The 17,527-nt window shown below is 36.2% G+C and overlaps 1 protein-coding gene across 1 annotated transcript; it reads left to right on the forward strand.

Annotated features, from left to right (window-relative positions):
• Nucleotides 1–13,142: 13,142 nt before the first annotated feature.
• Nucleotides 13,143–14,035, forward strand: LOC112953875 (tetraspanin-3-like). The gene has a single exon (XM_026046995.1). The coding sequence runs from the start codon at nt 13,146–13,148 to the stop codon at nt 13,953–13,955; it is 810 nt and encodes a 269-aa protein (XP_025902780.1). The 5' UTR covers nt 13,143–13,145; the 3' UTR covers nt 13,956–14,035.
• Nucleotides 14,036–17,527: the final 3,492 nt, after the last annotated feature.

Below are 17,527 nucleotides of genomic sequence, written 5' to 3' on the forward strand. Positions count from 1 at the left end.
TACAAATTTTTTATGCAATGAGTATTCAACAATATGAGTTGGTGGGAACAATTCCTCTCATCTATCATTATACAGGTGGTTTGATAATATTCGGCAGCTAGTGAGAATATATTCGCAATGCCTTGCTGTTTAATGTGTTGAAATAAGTGTTCCTATGTATTAGTGTTCCTGTGGGATGGGTGTCATTCGCACAAACAATACCTAGAAATTCTCTGTAAATTATTATATAGATGCTGTATTTATTTTAATCAGAGAAAATGTTTTTCTCAAAAGCTCTTTACTTTTCACTGAAGATGGCAAAGGCAGTGAGATCAGAAATTTTCAGTGTACTTCGTGGTTAATAGTGAATGTTTTCTGTTTGAGAAAAAAAGCAAATTCCACTGTAACTTCACACAGAAAATCTTAAGTTTATTAAAAATGCAAGATGAAGATTGCACTGATTTGTTGATATATTAATGACTAGAATCAGCAAGTGAATTATATATATGCAGGATTACTATCAGCAACACAATAGATAAATTGCCATATTAGATAACGTGTTAGGGGATATCTAACTAGGGACAACTTCTCAGAACACCTCTGTACTCAGTCACAAGAGCTGTGCCACATGACCATGCACACATAGCTCTGTGCTTGCACAGTTGCACACACACTGTCTTCCTTTCAAAGCCTTTGGGGCTTGAGTCCAGGCTCATGGGAATGATTCAAGTAGGTGAAATTCCACCTCTCCCCCGCAGTTTTTTTTTTTTTTTTTTTTTTTTTTTTGTTTTTTTTTTTTTTTTTTTTTTTTTTTTTTGTGTGTATGTGTCATATCTTTCCTGTTCTTAAAAACAGGCCCTTACAATTCTTTTCTTTCTGTTTTGTGTAAGTGCCTTTCCCATTTTTTTCTTACAGCTCTTTAATTTCAGGAATGGAATCATTTCATTAAAGAGTGTTATTGCCCTAATTTCTCCTCATTACATAGGAAAGCAGAATAGCAGTGTGATTGGAGTGAGGAAAGAGATGGTTACCTAAGCAGATTAATAAGATGCAAGGCTTCTTTAATCTCTGTGTCTCCGTTCTGTTTCTTCCAAGATGTCACATACTTTGTTCAGTTCTCCGCTTTGTTTGATTAACTGCCAAGAATTCCCAAGTGAATACTCAGCTGCCAGGCTGACAACTTGAAGGGACTGCTTGAGGCTGTCTCTAAAGATATTGTGCTGTGCATGCAAGTAATTAAGTGACTATGTCATATTTCTTATGCAACCTTCTACATTACTAATGTCAACTGAATGTAGATTTATGTAGTACACCTTCAGCACTCTATGATACTCTAATTGTAAGGAAATATTCCATGGTTTAGAGTAAATATTGTTGTACAATATACAAGGTGAATTTAATCACTGAATCCACACACTGAATAGCAGGACACTTAAAAAAAAAGAAGAAAGGAAACCACCTCACAGAAGGATATTGTTCTACAGCAAAAGAAATCCCTGAAAACTTTTATCTATAGTTATTACAAAAAGATAGTACCATATATTTTTTTAAAATTGCATTAATATTAAGTAAGTGCAGATTAATGCAGAATGCAGTGCTTCCATTTCCCTTTTTTATTTGTTTGTTTTGTTTGGTATGGTAATCAGAGCACAATTCTGTTTTATAAGATAAAATCGACAATAAATGATAATACAGAAATTTAAAAATAMAAATTCTGTTACATGCTCCTAGCATAAGGCAAAAGAAAGTGAATGGTTATATTATTTGTGATACAGACTCTATGCATAATGTGTTTCTGATACCAGAGTAATATGCTGCACACAACTCCATCAGTTTTCCTTCAGAGAGTAAATTTGGGGTTATCTTTTAATTTAAGATAAAAATTTTCATCAAAGCTTCCAAGTGGAGAAATTCAGCGTTACAGGCATTTTTGTAGCTTTCATAAAAAAAGTGACATGACATGGCAGAACTCCAAGACAGTTAAACAAATATACTTCAAATATTCACCATACTGTATTGCGGTTAAACAAAACCTGCCTAATCTATACTGAATCTACCTGAATTTATACCTTCCTCAAACCCTAGAGCACTGATTTCTGGATTTTTTTTTCATTTCTTCAGACTGTATTCAGTTCACACTGTATATCAGAGATGATATTTATTAAGGGAAAATATCTGCTGTTTCACTGTACAAGAAGCCCCTTGCAGTGCAAGGCAATGCAAGGCATGTGACTCCTCCAGTCCTCATTGCAGGGACAGGAGGGACCTGTAGGAACTGCAGCCAATGCAGTCACAGTGGTGATAATTCAGAAAGATTTGCTATCAATCTGTCAACGTAAAATCTGCCTATTGCTTGCACAAAAGTTTTCCATCTTTCAATAAGATGTGGTACAATGAGAGAAAATTTTGCAGCAATATATTTTCTCTTGGGTGTCAGTTTTTCCAATGGCAATTATAGCTCCCACTAAGGCCTGCAAAACTCCATTTTAAAATGGGGTTAGCTGAGCTAAGTATGTGCTTCATAGAAAATATTACTCCTCCTGTCTACCTTTGAAGGAGTTGGCAGCTACCAGAAATGGCTGGTGAAGACAGTTGTTCCTAGTGATAATGGCAGAATTGTGTCTTATTTTGACCTTTTTTTTCCCTGGGTGTTGGGCCAGCAGTCATTCATGGAAAGGTAAGAACCCAAAAGAAAGTTGTCTTTGCAAAGWCATTACCAATTGTCTTTGGCAGGTCATCCTGAGAACAGGAAGGTAGGAAATGTCACTTCAATTTTAAAAGAGGGCAAAAAGAAAAACTCAAGGAACTGCACTCCATTCCCTTCCCTCCAGTCTTACATCTGTTCCTGGAAATGTGATGGAGCAGCTCATTGGGAATACCTTTTCCAGGCCCATACAGTACAAGAAACTGTTCAGGAGTAGTCAGTATGGATTCACAAATGGGAAATCATGCTTTACCACTCTGCCAGCCTTCTACGAYGAGATGAACGAGATGAAGTGTATGTATTTACTTACATACACTTACATTGAATATGTAATTCCATTGTACAGCCATAAGGAAAAGGTAGAGACAATTTTCCAGAGTTCTTCTGGAATAATACAAGAGAGCTAGTACTGAGTTCAGTTATGCCATTAAAACTTTAAAAAACACAATTTAAATGCTGGGGTTGGTATAAGATAAAATTTTACGAGATCTCAGTACCTCCACATACAGCAGATACTCTGATCGGGATAGTGTGCACAYGTATATTAAAATCTTCTCTTGGGTAATATATTTATGTAGGTGTATGAAATATGCACATATAATCATTTAGATTTCAAGCTAATAAGTGATCCAAAATGACAAAGATGGAAAAAGCATAGAAGCAGCTAGATGCCTGAATAAGTTAAATCATTAGTCAGTCTATCAACAAGAATGTGAGAAATACATATTTATGCAGTAGATAATATTTTGCGAATAGATTAGTAGGTGGAGAAAGGTGCTCWCCTTCATAGCAAATATTGACTCAGTTTCAAATTAAACAATACGCTCATATAAATGCAAACTGCTTAGATTGGATTTTACTTACATTTGAATAACTATATATATTGACATGTTTAATAGGGTTTGCTCTGTAAATTAGATGATTGGAAAATAAACCATTAATACGTAGTGTAAGTAGATTAAAAATATACAAATTAGAAGTCATTCTACCCAGTATGTTAGCTCAAACTGCATGCTTTTTGATTAGGAATAATTTTGYTTATTATTTTCTCTTCTGAATTTTAAGATCATCAGGCAGACCACCAAGTTAGTAGAACCAATAAAAAGAACAGCGTGTAATCAAGCAAAATTAATAATCTAGAGTACCCAGCCTTAACAATCTTCTAAAGATAGACAGTCACATATTCTAGTATTTTTGTGCCTATTTTGCAGACAGCAAAAAAGGCTAAAGAGAATTAATACTACATGGTGCAGTTTATAGTAACCACAGTGTTATCAAGTAGGAGAAGAAAAAAATCTGTGTTTTGCCCCCTTAAATATTTTGTAGATGCAGTGACTGAATTAATTTAAGTTACAAGTATCTCTTTAAACAGGTATGTAAGTCTTTAAATTGCTAAATAAAAAATATATAATTAAACCAAGGGAGCTATTGGATCAACACTATCAAGATTGATCAAGAAGGTGTAAACAAGGGTCAATAATCTCACCCTTGTAATGTCTGCAGGCTAAGGAGAACATGAGAATGTTAGGTGGAGCCTTAGTATCCTGGACAGAAGACTATACAAGGAAGGAATAAGCAATGCAAACACACACTAAAGGTAGGTTGCTTACAAAAGATAAATGCATGTTGATTTTAGAAATGGCACTCTACAAGCCACATGTGAGACTGCCATTTGAACCACCCTGAGATTTTCTGCACAACTCAAAGTTTCTCTTTTGACCATCTCTCTCACACTTCTCCATGTCTTCCTTTTGTTACTGATGTATTTAAAGAAGTCCTGATTGTTATCCTTAGCATCTCTCACCAGATTCAACCCCAGACAGGCTCTGGCCTTCCTTGACCCATCCCTTTATACTCAGCATCAGTAATATCACTTATTCCTCCCAGGTTACCTGGCCCTGCTTCCACCTTCTATATATTTCCTCCTTATGTCTGAGTTTTGCCAGTAGCTTGATGTTCATCCATACAGGTTTCCTGCCCCTATAAGAATAACGGATTCTTAACATGGATTCTGTCAACTGTGAAATCAGTAGAAGGGTTGCAGTGTACTTTTTACTTTTTACATGTCTCTTTTTCTATAATCTGCCTTGTCAGTGTGAGTTTTAAAAAAACTAAGTATTTTTTAACATACTGGTTTTACTTGCTTATGCACTGACTCTAGAGTCAGTGCTTGTTCATGTTTTCCCCTGGGTTCAGGTTTTCCCATTTATCAAAGCTCATTTCATTGCTTTCAGTTCCTGCTCTCATCTTTCTGGAAGATGTATTTGTCATTTGGTGAGTATTCTTTACAGTTACCTGCAAATTTATCCGAAAATCCAGTATGAAACAAGCAATGAATCAAAATATCTGAGACACTATGTATTTATGACTAGTATTTTGTTATTAATAGATTAATTACTGGCTGTTAGCAAAACTTATAGCATAACTTCACCTCCCTCTCCTCCCCCCAAAAGATTTTTTTTTTTGATTAATTGGTCTAAACATGCAGTTTACTGCTGCAGATTACCTCACAGAGTAGATAGAAATTCCATGCTGCTTTATCCCCTGCTCTCTAGCATCTGCTCTTAGCAGCCAGATTCCTTCCTCTTCAGGTCAAGCCAAAAAATGTGGGAATAGTGAGAGAGGACATCTGATGCTTTCTCTAAAGCAAACTGACTTGTTCAATAACATCCTAAATTTTTTTAAAATGTGTTTTAATAAAAAAAATGCATTGTTGCAGGGCACTAATAATAATTATTAAACTGTAATAAGCTAACTAGCTAAAAGGAACCAATGCAAACCTTGAAAGTATATTTACTGGGAATTGCACTTATTTCTGGGCTTATAGGGTAAGGAAACACTGTGAATTAGCTATGTTTTTTACTATGAGTTCTATTATTTTTCCAGTGCCATATTTCGATATTTTTCGGTCATGTGTCAAAATGGCATCTGTTGGTGAATTGAAGTTAAGGATTGTTGTATTTTTGTTTTTAAAATGAATTAGACTGCTGCTTGGCAAAGATTATACAAATATAATCAGAGGAGAGACACTCTGAATGCTTGAATTGGAGGGCATTTGTTGCTATTACAATGCAATGGACATGAAGGAGTTTAGTCCACATCTCTCCTACAGTCCATCCTATTTTCCTTCTGTCATTCTGCACAGCCTCTGTTAGCGTACGTGGAAAGGGAAGAAGCTAAAAGAACAGTTTGTGCCAAAACAAATCTCGAGAGATCTGCAGTTCAGGCAATCATCCCTTCTCTCTCTGCATTGCACAAATGTTTCCCTACCAAAGCTTCTAGTTAGTCTGCTCCACATTTTATTAGCTGTGTATTTTAAACACTTGTCTGCAATAATTCCTTATGTTGCACCTAGTGACTGATCTGTAAATATAAATTTATTTCTTAAGTGAATTCAGTGTTGGTGAAATATGTCATCATGGCATGGAGAAACCGAAACTGCATGAGTAGCCCAATGCTGGTGAAATGCTGACAATACATTTCTCCTGATACAGGTATCCTGTCTGAATACCTCCAAGGACTGTTGTTAAATGGCAAATTTTCTTCTCATCATTTGAATTTGTGTTTTGGTAGGCCAAAACAGGTACAAACTGTAACTATTGCCTCAATTTCAATGCTCAGTTCCAGCCATTCTGGATTTTGGACAAGAATAGTTACCTAGTAAATTTTTGCATAAATGTTGAAACTGATGAAGAGGATTTCACAAGGAAGTTTATTCTCCTAGCTAAAATATTGTATTCACAAACATTATATGCTTTCAATTTATATCGCTTCTCACGTCCATTTCTTGTCAAGATTTTTCCTCTACCCATCCTCAAATGAATACTGAAATATGAGAAATTTATAAAGTAGTAGAGCAGTGTTGAAAGTTGTAGAGCAATGAATTATTTTCTATTCTGTCCTGAGTGATTGCCTTTCTAGTGCAGATCAGATAAGCAGTTTTGTTTTGTTTTTGTTACACAAAACCCACCCAAAACTTTCTGAATAATATTAAAAGAAAAAAAACCCTTTCTCAGTATTTCTCTTTTAGGCTTTATTCCCAATCAGCAGATACACTCTGTCAGTGGCTGTTTAACCAGCAGTTACATTCAGTTGAAACAAGCATTTATGTAGTATCTACCCACATGTCTTTTCCTCCAGATCTTCCTGTTAATCAACAGCTCCATGTCCAACCAGAACCTTATGTAACTGCATATCATATGCTTAAGTGTATACATGCACAAATCTTCCTGCTTGAACTAAAGTTCAGTTAGGACCATAACCCTTACAGAGGAATAAGTATTCCAAACTGAGCGATGAACAAGAAAGCGGGATTTTCCAGGTCATTCCTGTCTCACAGTGCATCCTAGCCTTTCTCAAGCTGTGTATTTTCCGGAGTAGTTCTTGTGGATGATGCTGAAAAAGGCACTTAAGTTACAATAGCATGTCTTTCAGTGTGTGGTGGGAGAAAACAAGGTGATTCTGGATTGCCAGGACACTGTGGTATGGACGCCTTAGACTTAAATGGTGAACCTCACTACACTTTCTAAAAAGACCTCTTGCCCCAGGCAATCAAGCCTGAAAAGTCCTGGAAAAAGTAAAGACATGGTTCTTGTTGTCAGGTCTGAAAGTTTGTAAATTTAAAATGTGTTATAAGACTAATTSTGCAGAGCTGGCATTTAAAATGCTTCTATTATGTTTTATGTAAAATAAAAAAATAAATTCTGTACTAAGACACTATAAAACCAGACATGATAAGAACTTACATTTTATATAGGTATACTTTGTACCATGCCTGTAAAAAGAGAAAGGGACTATATTAAATATTCTGTTTCTGTTGGGTATATTTTCAGATCTCATCCAGGCTGGATATTATTCTTCGATAATATCTATCTTTGTGGAAAAGCTGAACTTTTTATCCTTTGTCACACACACACACACACACACACACAAAATGAATGTGTTCATTGAATTTTCTTCAGTCAATAATCTGGAAAAAAAGTATCAGTTTTTCACCAGAAGAACCTAAACCATCCAACCTTCAGCTACACAGGTAAGTTCATGACTCACAAAATGTGTAAAAGTCATTCAGGTGACTCCATGGGAGGTCTGAAAATGTGTAGCTAGTTGCTTTGACCAAGGTAATCCAAAGTCCTCATTTAAAGGAAGTGGTTGAATCTATCTCAGGCCAGACGAAGTATTTCAGAAATAGTCCTCCCATCACCAATATTGTAATATTTTCCTTTTTTTTTTTTTAAATGCCTCCTCAAATGAATGTTTTAATCAGGATTTTTTTGCATGCAGTCTTTGCCCTAGAAATAAACAAAATAAATATGATGTTTATATTATGGTTATCTCCTCTTTATCTTAGTTTTGAGTAGCTGTTTGTAAGAAAGTATAACACTGAGAACAAATACCTCTCTGATGAAATGGCTGAAACAGTATCATTATATAAATAATTTGAAAGCTTTATTCCAGATGGTGTGCTAGATTTTAAAATATCAATAAAAAAAATCCAAACCTTTGTTTTCAAGTGACTGTTGTATGGCAAAGACTTTAAATTGTACAAGTAGACTCATTTGAAATGTGATGCAAAGAAATCACAAATAAAAGGTGCCATAGGTGTCACCATTGCTATAGTTTGCCTGGTTAAGTAACCTCATCAAAAACACTGGCCCAGCTGGAGTCCAAGCTTTGGATGAAAACCTTCTCTTGAAAAAAGTGCATCCTACAAGGATTCCTTTCTCCAAAGAGATTCAAGTGAGAAGCAGCTTTGTTCTGGGAAAGCTCTGAGGGATATAGACTTCTTGTCAGGCCTTTACACTGTTTATTAAGTTTCAAATAATATTTTGAGATATTGTTTTCATGAGCTATACATTATTTTAACCCTGGACTTGTTATTATGAATTGCAAAAATGAAGGCTATCGAGAAGACCGTATCCCTTTTCATTTTTTTTTTTCTACCTGTATTTTAAAATCCTCTACAAGTTTTGAAGTTCCAAAATGATGGAAATACAGAAAGAAGTTTTGATTTTTTTTTGAATAATCTTTTTTTGATAGGTCTTATTTATCACAATTCCAAGAAATTTTATAAAATTAAATACATATATATAAAAGAAATAAGGAGAAGGAGAAGGAGAAGGAGAAGGAGAAGGAGAAGGAGAAGGAGAAGGAGAAGGAGAAGGAGAAGGAGAAGGAGAAGGAGAAGGGGATGGGGAAAAGGAAGGTGAAGGGAACTGGACAGGAAAAGAGAAGAGAAAGAGGAAAGGAAAAGTAAAGGTGAATGAGAAGGAGAGGGAGAGGGAGAAAGGAAAGAAAAAGGGAAACAGGAAAGTGAAAAGGAAAGGTTTTATTTTTCCAATGTCTTCATTTCAGAAAGGGAAAGAAGACAAAAACATTTTTTGTCATTCAATTCTAAAAATATTTAGATTCAAATTATTTAATACCAGTGGAAATCTGTAGTACCAAAAACAAAATAAAGCAAAATCCCTAAAAGCATTTGATGATATTTTTCTAATCAAAACAGTCCTGCTTTGGTCAGGAAATGAGAGGAGGGGTAAAATCTGCTTGTCTTTAGCTGAAACACTGCACAATGGTAAACTAGTACCTTTTCTGAAAGAAGAGTACATTTTCCACGTTTCCTGCCTGAATAAGAGGTCACAATCCTATCTCCTCTGCTCACGTAGGACCTTTCAAGGAAGATATTAGTCTCATGCAACACATCATCATTTGGTCCTGGTTACTAAGGCAACTCCTTGTGTATGGCAGATACTGTAGAATCAGGGCTGAATCAGATTTGTTCAGCCTTCACATTAGGGTTCTCAGGATGGTCTTGTAATAATTCTGTCTCATAAAATAAGTTGTCTCATCTCGGCATGTCTCATAATATAAGCTTTTATTCCCAGAAAGATAATAGAATTGCTTGGAGCTTCCACGTTTTAGAAGAACAGCTTTGTTGAGTTAACAAGTCCTCCTGTCACAAGTCTCCTCATGAGACATTTTGAATGTCTGCCTACAATCCAGATAGTTTGATTCAAATGTTTTAATTTTGAATACTGTGATTTATTTATTGTACTTTTATGCCCAGCTAGAGCTATATGTGTAAACTAGAATATAATCAATAATGCAAGGAATCTAATCTGTTCTAAATGCAGATGCTGCTAAGGTCAGAAGTCAGGGTTAGTGAAAGAGAAAATGATAGCAATTTAATAGCTTTTTTTTTTTTTTTTTTTTTTTTTNTTTTTTTTTTTTTTAAATTTGCTGACCTTATTGAGCTGCACACTAGTTTACAGCTGCCAGATGGAAGGGAAGTGGTGGGAAGTGGGAGGGAAAGTTTAATATAGAAGACTGAGCTGGGGTAGGTTAACATGAAAACTGTTTAGTTTCCTATTTACTTTCTTCCGTCTTACCCACTAATCCCATTGGATATTTGGAATTAGAGAAGCCCAGCCTTACTTACTATAAACCACAATGCTTTTGAAACTGACATGATTTAACCTAGCAAGGAATTTAAATCCTGTTCTAAACCTCAATCCTTGCCTGCTCAAAGTCACTTAAACTTTCTATGAAGTTCTTATTATATTTACAGGGTTTTGTCTAAGTGTGCCCTGAACTAGTGTATATTTCCTCTCAGTTGCCTCTTGTTCTCCTCTTGCTCAAACAAATCCAGAGCAATTAGCTCACCAGCCYAATTTGAACTGTTGCTCACAACAGTAAGAGCTCTATGTCCTCCCTGATCAATCTGTATAACACTTTGTGTCATTTACAATGAGTCAAATTATCTGCTTGCATTGTATTTACAAAAGCACAATACTGACTTAACAGATTTCTGGGCCCAGAGGTGAGATCTGTGTGGAAACAAAAGCTCTTTGAATTTCTTGCACATAGAAGAGTTCAGTATTACTGTTAGCTTGTTTGGAAAGTGAATGCAAATAAATACACTCTTGGCATTTTTTTAACTTGAAGGATTATACTTTCAGTAACGTATCAGAAAGTAGTTTATCTTTGATACTTTACCTATTATATCCACATTTGAATTTCAGTTCTTATCAGTTCATAAACGGAAACTACTTCAGAGAAAGCAAGGACAGTATTTATCATGTTTTACTGGAAAAAGAACAGAAGAATATTCCTCTTCTACTCAACCAATATGCTTCTTGTAATGATACCTTCTCTTTCTTGTACCTCCACTCATTGTTTTTGTCAAACCTTTGGCTGAGCATTCAATTAAATTTACTTAGCACAAATGCATTAAAAGTGTTTATTTTATACAAAAGTAAAAACCAAAAAAAAAAAAAAAAGAAAGCTTTCGTTACTTATTGCATTTTGGATAACCCTGCCACTATCCATCTTCAATATGGTAATATGTTACATCATGTAATGTATGTTTTAAAAGCCTGGTAGCTCTGGGAACTGAGAGCTCTTGGCTGGAAAATGTTTCTCAATTAATTTTTAATGTTGGTGTTTCTCATTCCTGGGAAAGATAAGTTGGCACTGTGCGTGAATGACTCTATACTCTTCTCCATACAGTTCTCCATATACTACTAACTACTATACTAACTCCATATATATATATTTTATATGTATATATATATACACTATCTCCATATAGTTTTCCAGATACTACTAACTACTAAGTTAGTAGTATCAGGCTTTCTGTCGTATTTCAAAGATTGCATAATAAACTAAAAATAAATAGTGTTGTAACTCAATTCTTAAATATTTCATTAAATTTTATAAGCATAGGCAGAAGGTAAAAGAGGCAGGTCTATGTGTTTTGTTTTGTTTTGTTTTGTTTTTCACAAAACTTGCAAGTTGGCAAGCAACTAGTTTGCCATTACTCCTCATAATATTTTTTCATACATGCTTTTTTATTATTATTTCTAACTCCTCCTTCACTGTGGAGGAGTGAATATGCATTTCGTAAAATCCATGAAGGTGTCTGTGTATGTAGCTATGAGGGAAAAACCTTCCCGTTCCTTCCATCTCATCCCAGATAAGAGTCAGAGCAATCATAGAAAACGGCATGCAAGAGAATACGTGAATGGCACTGCAACCACCAAAGTTTAATGGTTAGGGAGAGCAGGGAGCTGAATAGGAATAAAGGTGGATGCAGATTTCAGAAAACTGCAGAAAAATACACATTTAAGAGCAGCTTTCAAAGAAGATTTAACAAGTCAGTCATTACATGTTAATTATTGTTAATGGCAAGACTGAAAATACAAGCCATGTATCTCCTTCGAAAATAATTAGATATAATTAAATATTTGCATAGCATATAGAAACATATTTTAGAGGAAATCAGTCCAATGTCTGTGTATGCATATGACAAATGTACTGGAATCTTACGAAATGCCCAATAATTGTGTGTTCATCAGGTTTGATAAGACTTTTCAGTGGTTCCAAGTATCTCAGTGTATATTTTAATTTTAGAAGGGTTTTCAGGTACTCTCTTTTCTAAAAATTAGGATTGTTTCTTTTTCTTCTTTATATCTGCCTAATAGCATTAATCCCATTCTGCATTCCAGACACTTGGGACCTAGAATTCAAGTTCCTTGCACTTGCAGCAAGCTTTACTATGTTTGCTAGCTTTTCTGTGTCACATATTTGGGAAAAGTCTTTTTATTCAATTAGTTGATGGATAATGTTGATTTCCTTTGCAAATATTCTTAAAACATTTAGTATGTGAAAAAAAATATAAATATTAATAACAAAAACAATAAAAGAGATTTAATATGGTTGTTACAATTGGTATTCAGTCATCATAACTCTCAGTCAAATGACTGGCAGTGTTAATGGAGGAGATACAGATCACCCAGATGTCTTCAGTAACTGGATTACTACATGGAACATCTTCTACTTGCTCAGTAAAAAAGTGTGAAGTATTATTAATACATAATTATAACCCTCATTAAGAAAATGTAATTATTGGTAAACATTCTGGGAACAATAAAGAATTTGAATAGATGTTATCTATGGAGATCCTTGATTGAATAGCTCTGTTTAAACTATTCCTTCCTGATTTTTTTGCCATTTTTCTGCTGTAGGATTTATAGTTGGATTATTTCTATCACTTGGATAATCCAAGTTGTCCAGACCTATTCTACTGATTGATACTTTAAGTATATCTTTCTGTTTATTATGCAAATTTAAGCAGAGTAAGGGACACAGTCTTTTTCTAGCTGACTTTAGCCTTTAAACAAATGAGTAGCATTGACAACAGAATAAATAACTTAGCAAGCCCTTCACTAGGCCACTTTTTGTCTACAAGCTATACCAAACAAGCAAGCAAGTAAGCAATACCAAACAAGGAATTGCAGAGGTAGGAAACAAATAGCCTACACAAATCCTATTCCTTTGTGCTGAGACAATCTTATTGGCATGATGGCTTTGGGTGGAGGTCTAATCTGCTACACCTGCAAAGTAGCTGGAGGCTTTTTAAAAAGGTGGTAATGAGCTTTTGCTTTCAGGGAGGAGAAGCAGAATGAAGACTGTTAGAGCAGTTGTGGCCTCACTCCACTGTTCTGAGGATTCCTGGCTCAGGTCCTTTGCAAGGACTATGCTGCTGTTCCTTGGCCTTGTTCTGTGGGGGGCTGCTGCAGCTCTGGCCTTTAGTGGAGCTTTTGTGATCATGATGTACAAGAACTACAGGTGTTTCCTTCAGGGCTCTTTTTTGCCTCTCCCCGGCTGGCTGGCTATTGCAGCTGCGTTTCTTCTGCTGCCCACTGGCATTTTAGCTATTTCTATTTCTGCTAAGAACTCCCGCTATCGGCAAGGTGTGCTCATGTACTTGCTGCTGATACTTCTCTGTCTAGAAATGTCTTCAGCTCTTCTGGCACAGATCTACTCTACTAGGATGACGTCTGAACTGAAAAGCACTATGGGGCACCTCTTCTATCACTACAATGGACCATATTCTGAGAATCCAGGCAGTAAGGCCGTGGATAAAATCCAGAGGAAGCTGCAGTGTTGTGGAATCCAGAACTACACTGACTGGCTAACAACATCAACTGTGTCTTGGCATCTTCAGACTGAGAAAGCATGTGCTCCTGAAAGCTGTTGTAAGGAGAAACACTCTCGTTGCAGGGATGACATATGTCAGCTGGAACATCTTTTTCAAGAGGGCTGTCTAAGGAAGCTGGAAGACCAAATGCATTTTGTTATGCTCTATTTGTTTTGGTGCTGTGTTGTGCTAGGTATCTTGGAATTGTTGGCTGGTTTCAGCAATGGCATCCTCATGAGGCATCAGCCTTTCCAAGACTTCCGAATTCTTGACTCAACTGTCTTCTCATAGTCCTTGAAACACTGTCGACTTTGCTGACCTGAATGGGCATTGGGCTGGTTTTGTATCACTTGGTGTGTTAAAAGAAATGTTTTCTTTTAAAAATAAATTTGCATATAAATCAAACTATTCACTGCTGGTTTTATTTTCTTTAATATTAGACTGTATCATTCTTTTTCCAGCTCTTCRGTAGGAAACCTTCAACAAGTCTTCCTGATGGGAGTCTGAGCAGTAGGGAAAGGGTCTTCATTATATGCAAACATAATTCTTCTAATTGTGAGAGGAAGTAAGTATAGGATAGATATAAGTGGATGTCTTGACCCAAAACATGAAACTATTAGAAGAAGATTAGTCAATCTTCTTTTCCAAAAACATAATGTGGAGTCTTATGCATGCTTGTGGAGCAATATGATGCATTTTTTCATGAGCTTGGCAGGCAGCTAACTAGGCACTGCCTTGAGGTTTGCTTTACTGAAAAGACCATGAAAACGTACCGGATGTGACATAGCAATCACTGAACTTAATAGAAAACAAAGTGAGAAGTTAACAAAAATTGCCAACAGTGTTTTGAAGGGTGGCTGGATTTCACAATTAGCTAAGATATGTGGAAGTATTTTCACAGGTCATTAGCGACCACATCAGTAGCTTCATATAGCACGGAGAAGACTAGTTAGCTGTATCAGATATGTCAAACTTGTATATGGATTTGGCAATTAGGTGCCTATAGTTCATTTGAGAAGAAACAAAGAGGGATAAAGGGGGAGGTCAAGATGGATGGGGCAGTATATCTATATCAGTCATCTCACATATGGTATAAGGGCTACCAGTCAAGGTGTCTGTCTGTAGCCTGAGCCTGATTGTTGCAGTCTATCCTATCCTCTTACTAATTTTATTTCTAGATGTTTTCATGGGATATTGCGCTCTCTCTCTCTCTCTCTCTCTCTCTCTCTCTCTCTCTCTCTCTCTCTGCTGAAAGATTAAGTTCTAGCAACCAGCAAAGGATCTGTATTCAGATATTCACCTAGCTCTTGGTGCCAGGAGTGGGAGACAGAGCGGTGTGCATGCCTGTGCGCTTCCCAAGGACACTTCAATCCTGTATGTGTAACATCAGGGTTGAGTAGTTGATGAGAGGGAGGGGGGCTGATGAGTAGGAGCTGATGACCAGCTGAGAGTTATTTGTACACCTGCAAGCAATCAGGTTTGGTGTTTGACCAATAATTGAGTAAGCCACCCAAGGTCTGTGAATAGATGGATTTAGAGCTCTTGCTAACATTTGAGTGACTCATGAACAGAAGGATACTTATGATTCCAGATAATGAGAATGTGTATGTTTTCACCAGTCAACTTCAACCATCTTCAGCCAGAGAGGAAAGAAAGAGGACTACACTTCTGTAATCTTTTCCATGTGAGTGTTGGTGGAATTTTTGGAGGGGGCTGGTAAATGCACTATTCTGACTTTGTTGGATTTGTGTACATGTACATGTGCATGCCTGGGAGTATGTGTCTCTCTGGGATGTGCTCAATTTGGATGTGCAGGATGGATATGCAAATGAAAACATTAATAGACACATTAGCCTGGGAGGACAATGAACATTCAGTGCTGTAAGAATGAAGTGCAAGAATGCAAGTGCTGCAATGAACATTCAGTTCAGCTTTACCAGCCTGGAAATGAGGAACATCCTGGGTCTCAAATTCCATTGGATTCAGAAATTACCTTACTATCTGCACTTAGAGTCCACTATATCATTACTGCTTTTAAGTTTTCTAGCAAATGTCAGCTATTTTACAGAAAAAAATTGGAGCTCCAAATATCTAAGTATATTAATTCTTAATAATTAGTTCTTCCTAATAATAATTATTTCTTCCTAATTCTAATTCTTCCTAAAAATAATATTTAATTCTTCCTTATTAGGAAGAATTTTTCAAAGCAAAAAAGTCAAAAAGCTATATTTTATTATACCATAAAAGAAACCATTCCTTCCAGTTAGCTTGGCATCTAATGCATGTAGCAGTTAAACTATTTTATCTTCTTTACTGAAACAACTGGGGATTTATGGCTTTGCAGTATCTGAAATCATAAATATTTTGTGATACAGAAGTTTTAATACAACATTACTAAGACACAATGCAACTGGAGTGATGAGGACTGACCCAGGAATAAACTGAGGTTGATGAAGAAAGAAAAAAATAAGATCATAGAATCATAGAATGCCCAAGGTTGKAAGGGACCTCAGAGGTCATCAAGTCCAACCCCCCTGCACACGCAGGGTCACCTAGAGCACGTGGCACAGGGCTGCATCCAAGCGGGTTTTAAAGATCTCCAAAGAAGGAGACTCCACAACCTCTCTGGGCAGCCTGTTCCAGTGCTTTGTCACCCTCACAGTGAAGAAATGCTTCCTTAAGTTCCTGTGGAACTTCCGATGCTTCAGTTTGAAGCCATTTCCTCTAGTCCTATCACTGTCCACCACAGAAAAGAAGCCTGCCCCCTCCTCCTCCCTCCCTCCCTTAAGGTATTTATACATACTGATCAGGTCCCCCCTCAGCCTTCTCTTCTCCAGSCTGAACAGGCCCAGCTCTCTCAGCCTTTGCTCATATGGCAGATGTTCCAGGCCCCTGATCATCCTGGTAGCCCTGCGAAGATTGTAGTGAATGTAGTACCTTTTTCCTATCTGCCTTTCTTAAGGACATTTTATTTTCTCCTTGGATCATTTATTTTCCTTTGAAACATTCCCATGAAGTTGTTAGTCCAAATCTTTTAAATAATGCTCACCCACAAGTAGAGAAGAAGCATTTTCAAAATGGTTAAAGAAGAGAAATACCGATACGGTTGTCCACACCTCCCCTTTAGTCCAGGAAAAGAAGGTCATGTCTTTTACAGCTTCTTCTTACTTTAATAAGAAAACAGCAAAATAAATAAAGAAAAAGAAGTGATTTTCTTGTAAGAAATGTTTTTAGGAATTAAATTTGGCAGGCAGTTCTTTTTGGTTTTTCTAAAGATAATGCATCTACAAAAGTTCCTTTGACATATCAGACTGATGATCTCAAATATTGTAAGAATAAAACTGTATATGGAAGGATGCATGAGAAAACTACTACACCTATGGAACAGTTCATATCTCATAATCAATAAATATACCAAATAACGAATATATTCTCCCCTTGTACTTATGTTGTATTATGCATTTTGATGCTAAGTGTTTCCTTCTGGACAGGAGCAACACTTTAAAAAATGATTAAAAGTTTCTGAAATGCAAATGGCACTCATTTTGAGCAATGGCAGTATATTTCTGTTATATGATACCAAGATAATTGGATGACACTGTAACATATAAATTGCATCCTTTTTTTTCGATAAGCTCTCTAGACGTTTTTTATTCCTGTATAAACAAACAACTGTGAGGATAGGCAGCAGCCGACTTACACTCAACATTTCTACAAATTTTGTTGCTCTGGGTCCAAAGGAGAGAAACTGATGAAAGAAATTTATGACCAGAGCAAAGGTTGAGAAGGCATCCTATAATTACAATTTTATAAAGCTCACTGAAAGATTGATGGAGATATCACTGTGATACCTTTCTTATTAG

The sequence above is a fragment of the Nothoprocta perdicaria genome, unplaced genomic scaffold, assembly GCF_003342845.1.
Source record: "Nothoprocta perdicaria isolate Ctin4 unplaced genomic scaffold, notPer1 scaffold_468, whole genome shotgun sequence".
NCBI lineage: Eukaryota > Metazoa > Chordata > Aves > Tinamiformes > Tinamidae > Nothoprocta > Nothoprocta perdicaria.

What these genes read in the sequence shown, in the direction of transcription:
- LOC112953875 (XM_026046995.1), top strand. Translation starts at nt 13,146, where the DNA reads ATGAAGACTGTTAGAGCAGTTGTGGCCTCACTCCACTGTTCTGAGGAT.